Source organism: Apostichopus japonicus, chromosome 7 (genome assembly GCF_037975245.1).
Source record: "Apostichopus japonicus isolate 1M-3 chromosome 7, ASM3797524v1, whole genome shotgun sequence".
Classification (NCBI taxonomy): Eukaryota; Metazoa; Echinodermata; class Holothuroidea; order Aspidochirotida; family Stichopodidae; genus Apostichopus; species Apostichopus japonicus.
This window is the reverse complement of record NC_092567.1, coordinates 19437468-19456095: the sequence shown is the minus strand read 5'-3', so window position 1 is coordinate 19456095 and position 18628 is coordinate 19437468. Positions and strand designations below refer to the sequence as shown.

At 39.4% G+C, this 18628-nt stretch overlaps 2 protein-coding genes across 2 annotated transcripts; one reads left to right on the top strand and one right to left on the bottom strand.

Moving 5' to 3' along the window:
* Positions 1–262: 262 nt before the first annotated feature.
* Positions 263–3921, bottom strand: LOC139969633 (small ribosomal subunit protein uS15). The gene is made up of 4 exons (XM_071974757.1): positions 3793–3921; positions 2225–2522; positions 1084–1184; positions 263–386 (listed from the first exon to the last, which is right to left on the bottom strand). Exons 1-4 carry the CDS (start codon positions 3813–3815, stop codon positions 353–355), a joined length of 456 nt encoding a protein of 151 aa, XP_071830858.1. The 5' UTR covers positions 3816–3921; the 3' UTR covers positions 263–352.
* Positions 3922–9137: 5216 nt separating this feature from the next.
* On the top strand, positions 9138–18408 carry LOC139969630 (uncharacterized). The gene is made up of 8 exons (XM_071974754.1): positions 9138–9398; positions 10841–11119; positions 11669–11771; positions 12566–12691; positions 14096–14285; positions 15488–15665; positions 16349–16502; positions 16784–18408. The coding sequence occupies exons 2-7, from the start codon at positions 10858–10860 to the stop codon at positions 16468–16470; spliced, it is 981 nt and encodes a 326-aa protein (XP_071830855.1). The 5' UTR covers positions 9138–9398; positions 10841–10857; the 3' UTR covers positions 16471–16502; positions 16784–18408.
* Positions 18409–18628: the final 220 nt, after the last annotated feature.

Here is an 18628-nt window from a genome sequence, read left to right as displayed (position 1 = left end):
TGGGCACCCTAATACAAGTTTGACATGGGGCTTGGCAGATGGAGGGGTGGGTTGGGAGTTACAAGGAGTCAAGACCTAATTTTCCCCTACTTTAAGCCTCTTGTGAAAATGAATGACACCTAAGCAGTACAGGAGTATCAAGGCTAAATATCTGTGGGGGCGGGGGGGGAGGGACTGGATGAAACTTGATCACTGATTTGGGTGACCATAGTTGACAAAACGACTCTCACACCTTTGATAGATTGAAAACATTTGACAAAAGTTGGATTTGCTAATATATTTCTACCAAATCATGACGAAATTACATCGCAAAATGAGATCTTTACTACCAATGGAGTCCAGTCGTAACGGTTTAAGCTACCAGGGCAGATGCTGTTGAAGACTCACTGTAAGAGAGAACAAAAGAGAATAATCTATGAAGGAGAAGAAGTTTAACAAGGTATGATGTTCAGAGTATGAGAGGAAAGGATATTTGTTGGGATGGTCAAGTGACAAAGATTATGTACTTGAGAGCCATGAATGATCCAAGCCAAGGCTGGCAATTCACTTCTTAGTAGTTGGCAGAATTGTAAATGGCCACAACTCGTCACTAAAATTTGTAAAGTCAAGTGACTTGAACAAATTGAAATTGTCTCCCACATGGGGATAATAAAAGGACTACAGTCCATGTCTAGCCAGGAAGACTAAAGGCAGTGAGTTTACTTGTGCTATCAAATTGAGAAACACTAATGAACACTACAAAAGAAAAGGGCAAGTTTGATATGTAACAACAGAATTCGTCATAAAAGTTTTGCCATCCCATACCTCTCGCAGTTAGCTACTTCCACTGAAATCTGTCCAAATATGGAAGAAATCCAGCCAATCCAACTTCATATCATTGTGATATTTCATGTGATGTCACTGAAACAAAGTCTACCATATTTGGAAAGATTCCATAGGTAATACAAAGGTGGACTAAGGGGTTGATTTGACCATTTTGGATATAGTCCAGAAATCTCAACGATTTCAAGCCTGTAATGCTGACAATGATCAATTTAATGCAAAACAGACAGCATCAATATGGCAGCTACCTAGTTTACTTACTATTTCCAGTTTGGGGCCAACACCCTCCTGGTTTTGTAGTACCGTGCGAGGCGATGGATACGGCTCTCGACGAGAATGAGGCGGAACTTGGCATCTTTGTCCTAGGAGACGAACCAACAAATAGATGGATATATGTCTACCATTTTTTGTTATCGAAAGATTTGATGAACATGATCTGCTTCAAATAGATAATTACTGCAATCTGTTGCAAAGTTTCTGTGCAAGTGTCAGAAAGGCTCAATCACTTCACACCTTTTTAATCAAACTAAACTTCCACCTTATTAGAAATAATTCCTTCACCATTCATCACAATTACTTACATTACTATCTAAAGTTCTTCTATTCTCTCATCTTGTTGTCTGTTCGGATGCTTTGTATATATATTTATATATATATATTTATTTATTTATAGCTACTGAGTCACTAGGGTTATGAAACAGTTATGCTTTTCTAGTATCATTCACATGCAATATTCTTTATTCCGCACTTTTATGAGTACTTTCTGCACAACATTCCCATGAGAAATAAATTTGAACTCGAAATCAAGGATGTCAAAAGTCTCCCAAAAGACCGACTTTTTTCCTAATGATAATAAGATAAATGCTTTTCCATTTGAACACCTGGCTTGAAAAATTATGAATACATGAAAAATGTTAATTGAATATACATAAAAATGTACATGAATTACCCTGATTGTCTTTGAATTTAAGTAAAGAAAAACATTGGGGGGGGGGGGGTGGGGGTGGAGAGCCAGAAATAGCTCAAAAAAGGTTGTGGCATGATTTCCTTGGAATTTTTGTTGCTTTAGTCACCTTGAATCTATTTAATTTTACTTCATGACCATGGAAAAGTAGTGAAAGAAACAAATTGTTTTGGAGAAAAAAAACTGACAAAAACAATTCATGTGGCTGATTGTAGCATTTGCATGTATGTCACGTAAGCATCTGGGGCTATTCAAACATTAATAATTTATCCGATAATGCAACACAAAACGCTATGCACAATGGTCAAATTGCTATATGCAAAGAGTGTAGTGCTCAAAAAGTGCAAAGAGTATAGCAGTTTCAGTAAAAAGGCCCATAGTACTTCGGAGGTGCAATAAAAGATTTGCGTAATAAATTATTTCTTGACATTCTCTTACCTTGCGATTCCTTTCCAGATGCTTCCTTACTGACACAGCCTTCTTGATCAAGCAGTAGAGGTCCTCAGGTAGAGTGGGCGCTAGACCCTTTGACTTAAGGATCCTCAGAATCTTGTTTCCGGTGACGAACCGAACCTGAGCAACACCGTGGGAGTCACGAAGAATTACACCGATCTGTGAGGGGGTGAGCCCTTTCTTGGAGAGTTTATATATCTGCTCTTTGACATCCTCTGCTGACAGCTTCAGCCAGTTTGGAACACTTCGTCTGTAAGGTAACGCTGACTGGGACAAACCCTTTCTGTGGTATCAAGTGAATAAAACAAAATAAAAATCAAGGAAGCCACATGGATGAACAACCTCTCTTCCCATCTCTTCTTCTTCTCCATACTTGGAAGCAGACATATACCCCTTAGACACACCCATCCTGCGCTGCAACGTGCACTACTTAAACTCACCATTTGTGGCTACAGCCTGGTCCCCTTCTCCACGTTGAGCGGGGGGGGGGAGCCACAGACATGGCTCATCTCAATTACAAAGCAAAGATTGTTCCCTGATACTACAGATGACATACACAGATAGCCTAGACGTAACTTTACAAGCATCCAGCTCTAGGCCTTCACCCCAAGCACGCTATCACGGAAAAGTTTCATGAAATTACGTAATCAACCTGCCTTGGTCATGACTTCTTTTTACCAATTAGTCTGTAATGCCTGCCACATATTTTTCTTGTATGAGGGTCCTAGCTATAGGCTAGTGTGCTATAATTGGAGCCAATAAAGCAGAATTTAAACCAGAGACAGCAAGCTCAGTTTAGTTAATATATTTTGCATATACATAGGCATAAAAAACAGTGCAGTAATGGCATATAAAGGATACTAGAAAAACATAAAATGTTTATCAAAGCTATTAACCGTAAAGAAAAAGAAAGAAAATAACAGAACGTAGTAAAAAAAAAACAATAGTGCAAAACAAAATTGACAATCACTGTACTTGGAAGTTAGATAACTCTTTAGTTGATACCTAAATGAAGCACATCATTTCAATTGTCTAATATCAGTTGGGAGATTATTTCGTATTTTATAACAGTAATTGTTTAGCAGAAACTTTCCATGTTTAGAGCAGTGTCTAGAGGCAGCAAGCAATCACACTGTTGGATGTAAACCATCATAAACATACTATTAAACCACTTTTTATAATAAATTGATTATTTGCGCTGAATATTTTGCTACGACTATCACATCTAGAATTTCACAATAGGTATCATTGTGCTCGGTCAACGTAATGGCTACTCAGTTTGTACGTGTACATGAAGACTTGGCCTACGTACAAGCGTGGAACACACATAACATTAGGATATAATGTCACAACACTAACGTAACGATAGGATACTAGGTGTGTTATTATACTTTATAGCACTATTAACAAAACACCCACTAATGCCCCCCAATTAACATACATAAAACAGACATTTTATACATCAAGAGACCGAAATTTACATATTTCATACAAAACGGTACATTGGGACATCAAAACATTGATCTATATCAGATTTAATATAAATAACTAACCCGGGAGCGTGCATACGACCCATGTTGGATTTTGTACGAGCAAAAAGAGAGAGAGAGAAAATAGATGGCGCTATATATAAACGGCACTCTGATCTTTCCCACCTATTTATGTGCGCATGCCCTAGAATCTTTCCTATTTTTTGAACGTGCATTTTCTTAATTGACTATTCAGTCATACAAAAATCAGATAAAAAAGAAAAGCTGTTACAGAGCGATAAAATTCAAAAGAGACAATCTTAACGAATAAAAAGCTGAAATTAATGTGCCGATACACATGTTAACATATCACTAATAGTAATAATCTTGTTGTCATGCAAATTAACTACGGTATAGTATTTTATTTTTTTTAAACATAATTGTGTAATAATCATGAATAACATACAGCTTTAACCAGCCCCTGACTAAACACAGTTTATTTTATATTTAAAGGACACATCTACTACAAACCGAATACCAGTGATACTTAAAAACATAGAGTCAAATAAAATTCAATACGAACCCTGCCAAATTGAGAGTGAATGATAAGGCGTGCCCAAAAGTTTGGGCAAGTGTGAGACAGTGAGAACGTACATGAAATAACAAAACTGCAACTCGAAATGAATTTGTCAATCTGCACATTTATGACATGTCTTCAAATATGATTTGTTTTCCGAACAGTATATAGCATTTCACCAAATTATTCACATCCATAGGCGTAAAATATGGGGGGCTGGGGATATGGGCTTCAGCCCCCCCCCCACCCCGACCAAATATTTTTGTGAAAATTCGGGCAATATACTGAGAATTTTTAAGGTCACCTACTGAAAGGAAAATAAATTGAAATGTGTTTTTCAATGGTTAAACTTATATTATTATTATTATTGTAACCAAGGGCGGCGGAACCGGGAGGGCACAGGGGGCACGTGCCCCCCCACTTTTCCTCAGGTTAAAAATTGTGCCCTTTTTCTACATAAAAATTGTACTCTTGATCACCTTATTACAGGTGCGTATCCAGGGGGGGGGGGCGTTGGGGGCGCGCCCCCCGGGTAAGGAAAAGAGGAGAGAAAAAAAGAGAAGAAAAAAGGGAAAAGGAGGGGGGGAAAAGGAAAAGGAGGAGAGGAAGGAAGGGAAAAGAAAAAGAAAACAAGAGATAAAAAGGAGAAAAGAGGGAGTAGAAGATAGCCAAGACTTCGGGAAGAGAAAGATCCCTATTATATACACAGGGTAGCCAGTGACAGATCAAGGATTACGGAGGGGGTGTGCGCCTCACCCTACCCCTTACACCGACAACTCCATTTTCGACGTTTCCATTTTCCCTCTCTCACTAATGTATCTATATAAATACTATATATGGTTTATCATAACGCGTGTGTGTGTGGACGCCTTAAACAATTGTACAATTGTGCTATATGGAACCAACTGTGGCTGGTCTTGAACTCGACCGACTCGTCGGGGAACATGACGCATTTCGGGAAGGGGACGACCGCCCCCCCCCCCCCCCCCGAGCAAATTTTCTTTATGACATCGCTAGTAATTTCAAAATAGACAATGCTTAGATGCAACTTATAAGGCCTGGGGAGTGTCATTTCCAGCGATCTGGGAGGCATTTTCGGCCAAAATTTTTCTTGTACGCTTCGCGCCAACTCATGGTGGCGCTTCGCTTAGATAGTTTGCCTACAGGCTTCGCCCCTCCCTTGGCAATTACTCGCTACACGCCTGTTCGAATTTGTAAAGCAAAGAGCAGATATAACATCATATCAGTGAGCATTGAAATGCATGTTTCACGATGAACAGCCTCAAAAACTGTCTATGTGTGTAGTCAAAGGCGTAGGAGCCAAATTGGATTTGGGGGCTGTAATGACTTGCCCGGAAAAAAGTCAAAATTTTTCGCGCGCGAAGCGCGCGTTCAACATATCGATGCCAATATCATATAGGCAAGCATCGGTCATTATATTGCATGGCATCGTGTACCGCACGGTCCGTGAAAGTTGCACAGTATACCGCCGGATGCTAATGTAAACAACCAAATGTCTTATGTAGATGGAGAAAAAGCATACAGATCCATTTATGTCAATACTCTCTTTTACTGTAGTAATGTCGGCCAAGCTTACAACTTTATTTTAATTACCAAGGAGATAATTTGTAAGCTATTGTTGCTATTTATTTTTCTTTCAGTAGGTGCCCGAAAAAAATGGGAAATAATTTGGTTGCGAGGGGGGGGGCTGCAGCCCCCGCCCCCTACGGGACCTACGCCTATGTGTGTAGTGTTCGGTTTCGATATACCTGATATAGGAAATATCTGGTATATTTCTGTTCCTTCAACGAAGTTTTATAATAGCCATTATAAGAGCTTTTAATATTTCTACACCAATAAATTAACTGTGTCTGAATTTTCGAAAATTTCCTCACCAACATTCTTCATCATACTTTCCTCTACTCTTGCAATTTTGACCTGTCTGTTAGGGGTTGCAGGAGGTTTTTCTATATTGGTTGTCCATAGATTGAATTTTGTGCAACATTATGGGTATGCTTTTAAGTGATTTTATTCACGAGAAATGTGAATTTTCAAATTCTGAACAAATAATGGGCTTAGTGTGACTGGTGACAATCTTCAAAAAGGTTATGGATGGAAAAAAAAAAAACTTTTGGGAAATACTTGGTTCTCAGGCAAAAGTGTACATCTGGTTGCTCATTTTCAAGCCCGAGAAGTGCCATTTCCGGTGATCTGGGGGGTATCAAAACCAGAAAATTTCTTGTACGCTACGCGCCAACCGATGGTGGCGCTCCGCTTAGATAGTAATTCGCGCCCCCCGGGTTAGAAAATCCTGGATACGCGCCTGTTATTAGGTCAGCATAGGCGTAGGAGCCCAATTTGATTTGGGTGGCTGTAACGACTTGCCCGAAAAATATAACCAAAATTTTTCCGCGCGCTCCGCGAGCGTTCAACGTCTTAATGTGCATATCATATAGGCATGCATCGGTTATTACACCGCATGCCAATAACATACAATCATTTGCCGTGTTATTACCCTTCCATATTATTTATAATTATTGGGGAAGTCGTTACAATAATAATGATAATAATAATATCATAATTTCCAAAAATGCATTGCTATAGTGTCACGAACGACTTTATTCATTGTACGTGTATTCAGTATACGCTGGTCTGGGTGATAAGTAGGTCACTCGTCGTGACTGATAAGGTGGCATACTCCTATTAGAGTCTATATCAATCCGCTCGATTGTTCTCCTGTTTCAGGAAAAGTGCCAAAAAGCAGTGGGAGAACATCTTTTGTGATCTGTTATCAATCATAATCTAGTTTTTTTGTGGCTTGCATGTTGAAGAGCATGAATGGAAGTACATGTGGTGAGAAAGTTGGGTCAATTGAGGCAATTTTAGACCCCTTTAGGCCTCCCGGGAGCAATTTGTTTACCACTGAGTGAAGAGGTTTGTTTACAAGTGACGAAAACTTCCGGCTCGAATAGCAAAAAATCTACATGGTCATGGTACGGAAAATTGATGGTGCCATGAAAGGCCAACTTGTCAGCTATCCGGTGATGGGTAGCGTTAAGCTAGTGAAAACTTCTATCTAGACTTAGAGACCACATTACTTTTGTGGTTTAGTGTGTAAGTCAATGGGGCTTTTAATGGGCGTATGCTACCATAACCGTGTTTCTGGGAAGCGACGAGAATAATGGCGCTATTCGGTATTAGCGATTACAAATTTCCAGAACATACGGGAAGTTATTTTTAGCAGGTGACCGGATATCGTCGACCAATGAACGTTGAACTGTCAGTCGTATCTTCGAGACATGGATGATTCTCGATGTTTTTCCGTCAGGATTCCTGGAAAAGAACTTTCGGGAGATTAAACCCGGCTATATATAAAAAGAGATATTTTCGGTGATTTGGAGTTTTTCCGATCTATTGTGAGAAGAAATTCATCTGAGATAAAAGATTAATTATCGAGGGGACGGACGGAGGAACCGGTGGACTGTTTGTTTATAAGATTGGTGCGTCGTTTAACCGGGACAGGCGTGACTTCGGCAGAGTTTTTCGGAGTTCACCCGGGAGGAAGCCATCCTTGGGATACAAACGTTGAGTCGAATTGGACCAGCGGGGAACGGTTTTGCTCCTGAACAAGTCACGGGGATACCAGCCTACGAGGGATACTCCCGACATCGTTGTTGGTGACGCAAGGAAGTCAGAACAGATACGAAAGGAACCGAGAGCCGGCACGCGCCGCGTAAGATAAGTTAAGTAATCTTTTAAGTATTTAACGGCCGTATAATATTGTAAAATCTGTCTGTAATATTCCAAATTTCTAGTACCCAATAATCCCTGTACAAATCAGTAGAGATCGTATCATTGTAAATATATCGTTTTTGTTAACTTTCAGAAACCTCTCAGTAGTCTTTTGGTCCTTTGAGTTTACTTCCCTGAATCTATCTAAAATTGTATTTTATCGGCTTTGAAGGCCAAAGGAAAACCCGGGGTCACAACAGAGGGGGCGCTAGAGGGTGCCATTTTGTTTTATCCCACGGAAGTTGACATATAGGCCTGTTACATTGTGACTTTGTAATAAGTAGAAGCCATTTCAATAGCCTACTATCAATAATGAGTATAGTTTTAATATCCCATAACCTACCCGATCCTTTCGTATTTTGACATATTTCATTTGCTTTCATGCATGTATCGATCGCGTGTGCAGGGACTTGGACTTTATAATGATTTCACCTCATTTTGTCTCGTAAGAAAACTTGTTTCCCAATTTGCACATTGGATGTTGCAGTGCTAGTATGCATTTTTTCCTTGAAGGGGGGGGGGGGGGGCGTTGATTGATGGGGTGATGTGTATACGCAAATAAGATAGTACAATAACAGTTATAAAGGGTAGTACATATCAGGCTGCATCAGTCCAATCGAATTTCTGCAAAGTGCCCTTCGACGTCGGTGCCCCCCAGATTAAAAGTGCTTCCGCCGCCCTTGATTGTAACGACTTCCCCCAAACTGATAACCAATATGGAAGGGTAATAACACGACAAATGATTGTACGTAATTGGCATGCGATGCCTGCCTTTATATGATATGCACATCAACATGTTGAACGCGCGCGGAGCGCGAGAAAAATTTTGGTAATATTTTTCGGGCAAGTCGTTACAGCCCCCCCCCCCCCCAATCAAATTGGGCTCCTACGCCTATGTCCACACCTAACCCCAAACCCATTAACCCACTCTTCCCCTCATAGTTTTCACTGGATCAATATATTCGCCCTGTCGATCTGCTAATAATTACTACATTTGTATGTACCTTATCCGCTTCCGTATGTTTGTCCTCATTTCGATCATTGATAGTATATCCTATGCATCAATGCATGTTATGAAAGGGATTCCGCGAAATAGGGATATAGACTAGACAAGTTATGCATGGCCTAGTTCCTAGTTGTAACATGGTGACGATTGTGTGACTATTTCTAAGAAACTTTCTTTGGTGTCACATTTGGTTCGTAACGTCAATGTCAAGCGAGGAGTGCTCATCTTCTATCGGACCACCACCATCGTCGCCAAGTTTCCAATTTTTCAATAAATATCCAATATTACACAACCAGAATTAGACAAACATTAAAGGTAAGCCATACTATCCATAGCAATTCCTTTGTATATATGCATAAGAAAGTAAGATAGGCCTAAGTTAAAGATAGCAATGATAATGCTATATACAGAAAAGCCCCTAGCTAGGCTACAACCGCTCCCATCGTTATACCAGGAAGTTGTACAAAAGCTGTGTACATGTGCTTAGTCCTATATATGTAACAATGTTAATGTCAAGTTTGGGGCAACTCTGTGGCCAAAAACCATATAAACTAAATATCCTAATAAAAAAAAAGCCTAGGGCTACTCTACTAGTATAGTCAGTATTGCGAAGTTCGGCATACTGCGAAGTTCGGACACCCTAGGAAATACACGATTTCACCATGAAAACCTACAGGAAGAGCCAAATTTCACCAAAAAGTACGAAGCTACAGTTATTTTCTCTCCAAAATGACCCGTGTGCAAGAAATTACTTACATATTTGTCAATAAAATGACGAAGATCTATGAAGTCTGTTATAAGTACTGAAAGAGCAACTGCGCCACCAATTTTGTCACCAGCGCCACACTGTGGGTTGCGTGTCCGAACTTCGCAATACTCTAGCAAAGAAATACCAGTTCCACAATCACGAAGAATCTTCTTGGAAAACAACGTGAAAACAGTTTACAGGAAAGAAAGTTTGGCCGTGTATCCTACTATAACACAATTCTCCCACCATATGAAGTATATTTTCTGGTGATTTATACCAGAAGATTTAGTTTTGGGGTGTTTTAAGTCTTAAGTGTCCGAACTTCGAAGTCACCATGCTACTAGTAGTAGTAGTACAGTTCTAGTTTAGACCAGACCATACATACTATTACTAGTAATACTAAACAGTGCTAACTCATCCTTTTGGCTAAGATCATGTGTAGTATCTGTTCCATTTCGAGGGGAATGGTGATGCACACCCGACGATGATCACACAGTCACAGTCCCGATGCAAGGGGACTGGAGTTGAGAGCGGATCAGTCGTTTGGTAGTTGGTTTTCGTGCCCAGGTTCTTTCCTGGGCGACTTTTCCTTAAAAAAAGTACTAAACAGTGCTAACAGTTTGCGTGTGTGTAGTACAAGTGAGGCCTAGGATTAGGAATGTTGGCTCATCTTTGATTGAAGATGGTAGGGGAGACAAACTAGGCCAAGAAAAAGAATTATTCTGTTTCTGTGGACTCTGAAAAGTGATGATAACAGTTGAGCCTAACGTAGTCTAGACCTAGGATAAATTTACCAAAATGCATACGGCCCTAGGCTATGCTTGATCAAAACATAAGAATAAGGTGTTGATGGGAGAGGTGGGAAAGGGATTGGTTTTGTAAAGATTACTTTTATTACTCTGAAGTTCCTATAGGAAGTCTAGTATGTTGAAACAATCAGCAAATGCCTCTAAAGCCAGCTCTGAACTTTTATCCTTTATCTATCTATACCCATGCAATCTTCAAACAGAGACAGCTCCTGATAAAATGCTCGCAGTTATGGCCAAATCACAATCACATGATACCTCATCGGGCATTACCCAAACGGAAAAAGCCTTCTTTGAGATTAAGACTGAGAAAGTAGCAGCTCTTGGAGAAGAATTAGATTTAGTTTATGCTGAAGCTGGGCCCCATGATGGAGGTGTGGTCATAGGTGTGCACGGTGCCCCGGCAACGCATAAGATGTTCAAGAAGATGGCGGAACCGTTGGTGGAGAAAGGCTACCGAGTGATATTACCAAACTTGCCAGGTTTGTCAGTTATTCTATTCATGGGGAATGGAGATAGAGTAAAAGATAGTCTAAAGTGGTGAAAGTTACCTAACGTAAACCTTCTTCCCTCTCCCCAAACTCTTCTCATTGTCCCTTACACACACATAGTACACGTATACAAGTGAAACTGCTGACATGGAAACATTTGAGCAAACTCAGCTAAAGGTTGTAGTATGGACTGAACATAAACAAAGAAGAAACAAAATGTTTTATGAAGTATCAGCATTGATGGTAGCTACTGTTTAAGCTTGGTACCTTGACAAAGAATATATTTTGTGATGTCATGTGGTTTCTACCTCTTTGTGGTTTTGAACCTTCTTGGAAGGACTTTGGCCTGTAGGAGTGGTCTATTTCTTAGCCCACTGAACATTTTACCCTTGACTGATGATGTTGTTGGAAGGGCTATGTCCCACTGAGCCTCCCCCCCCCCCCCCCATGCAGTGTTTTTGCACACACCACTGCCTTGCAAAATGAAACGTGATTGAAATAATTATTCAAGTAACACCTTTACATTTTCTTTTCTCGTAGGAATGGGATGGACTCCAATGCCAGAGTCTGGTTGTTATGATCATAGTCCAAAGCACAAAGCAGATATTATCCGAGGGTTAATAGAGGCTCTAGAAATAGAAGAGTAAGGTCACTTTATTTTGTTGATACCCTAAAAAAAAAAATTAAACATTGTTTTTGGATGTCCCTTGCACAACTAGGTCTTACATGTTGGTTGTCTGAAAAATATTGCAGAATAACAAAGAATGACCAATACTGTATGTACCATGTTAGGGCAGTGGGAGAGATGTGCAGGTAGTGGTGAATAGAACACCAGCTTTGGGACAGTAAAAATCCCCTTTAGTTGGATGGCAGGCCAACAACTGATTTTGTACAACTATCTCAAAAGTGACAGAGGGCAATGCCAATCTATCATTTCACCTGTTTGGGGGTGGGGGTGTATTTATTTTCATGCATTCTGGATTTTATGATAAAAACCAATGGTCCATCAGATGTCCACCAAAGCTGATTTTGGTCGTATGAACAGACGTTTTCCATGTACCTTCCAATTGCATAGCTAGATTTATTTTTCAGAGGGGGTGGCGGTGGGGCAATACTTTCTTTATGGGGCAGACAGAGTACTGCTGGAACCTGTTTTGTAGAACAAATATTCTGAAAACCTTTCATGGGGTGGGAGGGAGGGGGAAGGTCAGACACATATTTCCCCCTCCCTGTCATGGACCTTTCTCATATGGTAGCATCATAGACCATTCTCATCAAATATATTCAGCAGTTGAGTACTTAACGGTTCTGTTCGATCCTAAACAGTCTTATTACTGACGGATATTTACACCAATGTACTATTAGCCAGTCATTTTTCTAATTTTCATTAACATTGAATTACTTTTCATTAATTTTTTTATTTCTCCTGTCACATAGGATACAAATGATTTGTGGACATTCCATGGGAGTACATATTGTAGTTCATTTGGCAGCGTTGCCATCTGTCATCGATAAATGTAAATCTGTCTGCTTTCTCTCTGGTCCTGGTGTTACACCTCACAAGTAAGTGTAAATAGTAGCAGTGGCGGAGCGTCCATATAGTCAGGGGGGGGGGGCATTCGCCCCCCCTGACGGACTCAAATGGACTGCCGGCGCCCTTTTCAGCTTTTTACCACTTTTTACTTATTAGCGATTATTGACTTTTTTATTGCGCTCTCATCTACCTATTGACATTTGTCACATATTCTGTCAAAACGCTCTAACGGTCATTAATTTTTTTTTTCGTTTATCTGCAAATTAGAAAGGCCCGGAAAGGGTCATTTCCGGCGATCTAGGGAGTATCTTTACTCCAAAAATTCTGTACGCTTCGCGCCAACCTGTGGTGGCGCTCCGCTTAGATAGTGTCCAGAGCCGTATATTTAGATACGGCTCTGATAGTGTCGAAAACGCCCCTACAGACCATTCTCACCTCTCTGACCAATAACCCTAGCTCTGCCACTGAATAGTAGGTTGTATTTGTGTACATGACGAGAATTAGTCCATTAACCATAGGTTGCATCTTTCAGCTCTCTTGACCTCAACTTACTGAAACTTTATGTCTTCTGCAAACAGCCTGGTTAGTTTGGAAGAGTTGATGTGTTCACACCTTGCCATGTCTGCCTTAATCTGATAGCGATTTGGCTACTAGCTGTGTGATGAATTGCATAATAGACGAATAGGCAGCTCAACTAAGGTGCAAAAAGATGGAACTGATCACTCAGTAAACCAACTGGAAAAAACCTGCCATTCAGTACACACGGCAGGTTTTTGGATGCAACCTATAGCTAATGGACACTTTCGTGGCATGTACCCTTTCTGCCCATGCAGGCTTATTGATTAAGCAAACATAAATGACTAACAACTGACTTTGTCTGTTACAACTATCTCCAAAGTGACAGAGGGCAATGTCAATCTATCTTTTTACCTGATTGGGGGTGGGGGGGGGTGTATTTAGTTATGTATGCATTCTGGATTTTATGATAAAAACCAATGGTCCACCAGATGTCCACCAAAGCTGATTTTGGTCAGATTAACTTTTCCCCTTTCTGCCCTTGCAGGCTTATTAATTAAGCAAAAGTAAATGACTAATTTGTTCTTGTTACAACCGTGCCAATTATTGTCAGAGAAGAAAAAAATTGTGTGCAATTTTAGCTCGTAATAAAGATTTGTGTAAAGTGTTTGAGCAATATTGGAGAATAGTGCAACGTTCAAGGAGTCATGTTATCTCATTTTCAGGGAAGTTTTTACCTTTGTCTTTTCTACAAATATCTGTTCTATTTTGTTTTACCAAAGAGTAAAGACTTAAACAATTGTGTATCATTTTACATTTTTAATCAGAAAAAAGAAAAAATATTGTGAAAATTGAGATTAAGAATAATATTTGAGAAAAAAGTATTACTGTAAAGTAGTTATTTTATTCATTTTCAGGAGAGTGTCGCCCTGGTCTCTCTACAAATATATTTGCTACTGTTTGTTCTGGCTGTGCAATATACCACTTTTCGGAGCAGGATTAGTCTACGCTACCAGTTTCCTCTTTGATGCTGTTGGTCTCAGAGGCAAGACGAAAATGTCCCAAGTCTATTCTGTATATGAGGTTGCTCTCTTCAATTGGGAGGAGGTGAGCTTACACATAATCATCATCATTATCAAGTTGAATCCTCTTGTGTTGTAGGTTGGGTGATGTTATCGATTAGAGTGTTTAAGGGATAAGTTATGTGAGGGGTGATGTACAGTATTGACATGTCATGATTACAGAAGATATTGATATAGGTCTTTTGAGGAGTACAGGGAAAGGGGTAGGGCTAGGGGATGGGGAGATATGAGTTGAAAGTCTTGCAGCTGTGAGGAAAAACCTTTTGTTTAAGTCTCGTTTTAAGTAGCTTATCTTCTTTGTGTCTTCTTCCCCTCAATCCACTTTGCAATTCCCTTCTGTGAGGTTTGTCGTAGCTTGCATACATGTATGATGTTCTGTGTCAATAAAAAATAAATGGCATACCTTTCAAAAGTAAAGCTATTCAAAGGTGATTTAGGGAGGTTAACTATTCTCTCTTTACTTATTGTTCCCTATAATTTTCCCTCGGGATGAGGGTAGAGGAGGGATGATGAATTTGAAGTTAACAACCATTTCAAGATCTTAATGAAGAATCTGCCCCCCCCCCCAAAAAAAAAAGAACTAGCTAAGGTAAAACTGGTTCCAGTTAGGAGACATCCTATTTTAGATTCATGTCTGGTAGCTGTCATCTTGAAGATCTTTAATATCGTATCACTACTAGGAGCTTCAAGGTAGAATGTTAACAGGTTTGACACTGAAACCTGCACTATCATTACATCATGTTAAGAGGTTCATTATAAAAGATTCAGCATTTGCAAAAATGTGTAGATAAAAAATTGTAAATAAATAATGAAAAAATTGAAGAATAAAGGGAAGTAGGTGTGCCTCAATCATGGCATTTTGAGACTTGACAAAGTTTCCAGCCTTGTGTGTGAATAAGCATTAGATCTGTGATAACTCTCAAATGGTAAAAGATGTTTCTTAATTAGCTGTTTGCAGCAGTTGTTCATCACTGTAATATCTCTATCACATTGACCACGGATGATGGTTTAGTCTGTGTCTCCTGTAAAATCTGTTTGACCCTCCCCCTCTGTCTCCCTCTCCCCCCCCCCCACCCCCCAAACCATCTTCCCCTACTTCCTCTGTACCATTTCCTCCCCAATTCCTCCCCCATTTCAAGCTTCAAAACTTTCATGTGAGATTTTACAGCAGCAGATATTTTCTTACTGCATCACATGTCAATCTGAGTAATTATTCCGTTTGCGTAGTTTGCACAAGACTTGGCCTTGTTACGAGATCACGGTATGGGTGCCTTGGTGGTCCATGGAGATAATGACTGGTTCATTCAGTTAGAAATTGCTGAAGACAATGCCACAAGGATCGGGGTTCAACCGGAGAATTTTGTTTGGTATAAAGATGGTGTGAAAGATGTAGCTGATTTCAAAGGTGAGAAAGATCAACATTTTTGGATGCGATGTCTGTGATCAACAAAACTTAATATTTGTGCTTCCGCGCTTCCCAAAGACTTAAATGGGGCAATAGTTGAGTGGGGGGGGAGGGGGAGAATGGGGAGGTGGGTACCTAAGGTTTCACTATGTCTTCTAGTATCATATTGAAGAAATGGTTGAAATATAAATATATAATTGTAGACCTACTAACTGCAACAGTAGAATTTCACAACTTCAGCCACTTGCAAAAACATGCCTGTGCTTAAAAAAAAGCTACTGGCTTAAATCTCATTGAAATTACACCACACTTTAGTTATTTTGAGAGCAGCCCAATAATATCGGTGATAATAAGCAGTAGTACAGGGCTTTTACCTTAGGTACAGTTATCTCGCCCACTCTTGAAACCCACTTTACCATGTGATTAAGTCCTTCATATCCACAGGCAGAAAATTGCCAGTGCCTTTTGGTTTTCTGTTGTCAACTGGCAATATCCACCGGCATTCAGCCAGTAAATAGCCAGGCTTTGAGGGCCTGTATATCAGAGATGCCTGATATGGACATCTGGTTTTTTCTTGTTATACATGTAATAATAGGTAATAGTCTCATATTTATACAGCAACCAGTTTTGCCTGATGTACAAGAATTTAGATATGACGAAAAATTTTGTTTATTCATTTTCAGATGATGTAATGCAGAGGGCAATGTTTGTGAAAGATGGCGACCATTTTATTTTCATGAAGCAAGCAGATATTCTGACCAAGGAACAACTTTCATTGCTCAGTGCAATCCAGAAAACAAAGTAATGGGATTATAGTTGAGGTTCCCCAAAAGTGAGGTAAACAATGAACTGAAATCAATATATATTGAAATTTCTTTTTTTAAAAACTTGCCAATATATTCCCCTCGTGTAGGGAGCATTTCGTTATTCAATCTTCTCTGATAAAAAATTCAAAACTTATGCAATCTGTTTTAAATTTTCCACTTATATTTATGCAAGCAGAAAGTCAGTTACGTTATAATTGAAAAATATTCTAAGAAAATTCACGCAGAGAGAAAATAATATTGCAGTTGAAATTTGAGTTTAAATCTGCCATATTCTGTTTCCATTATTATCAGGGAGATGTTAGAGATGGAGAAACAACACTCTCTACAGATACAAACCCATCAAAATATGTACTTTAGAGTTGGTTAATGATTTCTATATTTGAGTCGTCTGGTCAACTTACCAATTCATTGTGCCATAAAGGCATTGAAGACTCGCCCCAAACCGTGTGCCGCCATCTGAAAAAGTTAACCTTCCATTGCTTGCAAGTGAAGTTTTTGTCCGTGTGGCTACAAAATGCAGACAGTAGTGAAACGTGATACCTTGTTATCTTTAGCTGGACCTGAGATGTCCATCCCTGCTATGTACACTGTGTTCTGGGTATTGACCGTAGCTGCATGTATTGACTATGCACTAGGTCAGATTACCGGCATGAGACGTTTCTTTGTGCGTGAGTCTTCAATGCCTTTAAAAATAAGCTATGAATTACCCTTCCCAAGGTATCGTGAAGCTTAAATAATCTAGAAAATTACTCTTACAACGATACGTTATAAAACAATACTTCGACGCTGACAGTACTAGTTATATGTGGGGGGTGGGGGGTGTAAGGCAATATTCAGCCGTAGCAGACAAGGAGGGGGTCACTGGTTCTCTCTCATCAAGGTTAGAGGGGACAACTCCCATACTTAGTCTCTGGCTCAATACTTAGTTGTTGCTCTATTCCTTACACCTCCATGGTATAATTAAACATTTTAGGAAATATAAGAACTTACCAAACATAGTCAATTGTGGGGAAGGGGTTGGGAGCTGTGTGTGTGTGGCTAGGGGTTAGGAGGGGTGGCTACAGCCCTGGGGCCCATGTTAACTAGGGGCCATAGGAAATATGGGATAAAGAATAATGTATTTTCTGAAGGAAAAATTGGTAATTTCAGAAAGATTCCCCTTTGACATAGTTGTCACTATTGCTGTAGTCGGTTCTTGACACCCCTTGAGTTACCAACATCTTGAAAGGTCTACATTGACATGATGTTGATGGCAACCTTACTGTCCCAATCATGAATATGATACTTACGAAATCAGACCTCTTATATATAACCAAGCCTTTTGTAGATGTGCTGGAATAATTACTTGTGCTATTTGCAATAAATTTTATAATGAGCTATTAAAAGTGCAAAAGGTAAAAGTTTCGTTTTCTTTACTCTGAACTTGTTAATTTTTTAGTCATCATTTTCAATAAGGAGGGGGGGGGGAAGGGGGGTATGAATGGGAAGTGGAGGACTTGAGAGAAGGGTGAAGAGAAAGGACATGCCAAAGAGATACTACCGGTTGTAAGATTACAACAGCTTTTAATGCAATACTAGTTTTTAGTCAATTTTTTTGTAAAGTTGATAGATTTTGGACGTGGGGTGAGGGGCTTTGGGAATTAGAGTGGGGAGATGGGGGGGGATATTCAAGTTGTTTTTGTAGCCATGTAAGAGCTTATCACTGAAAAAGGGAAGTAGCATTGTTAATTTCATGTAAATGCTTTGAAGCTGTATGGAGACAATTGTATATGGACACTTGAGGCAATAAATTTATTCTTGGACATGAAAGAGTTATTAACATTATACAAATTAATTATTATTTATCATTGGATCTGATTGGTGTGGTAACTAATGTGTTATTTATGAATCTGCCATATATATTATTTAAAATTGTATTAGCTGATAATTTTGTGTGCATTTATGTATTATTCACCATTTAATGGCTTTCAATTCTGTCTTGATAGATTTTCTCACTGTCTTACATTCCGATAACAGAATTAATGCAATGTTTGTAGAAATTATTTTGTCTTACTTGGTGCAAATCAATGTTCTTTAATTAAGTTTAATTAAAATCAAGCCATCCATTTATTTCTGTAATCAAAATATGTATTATTG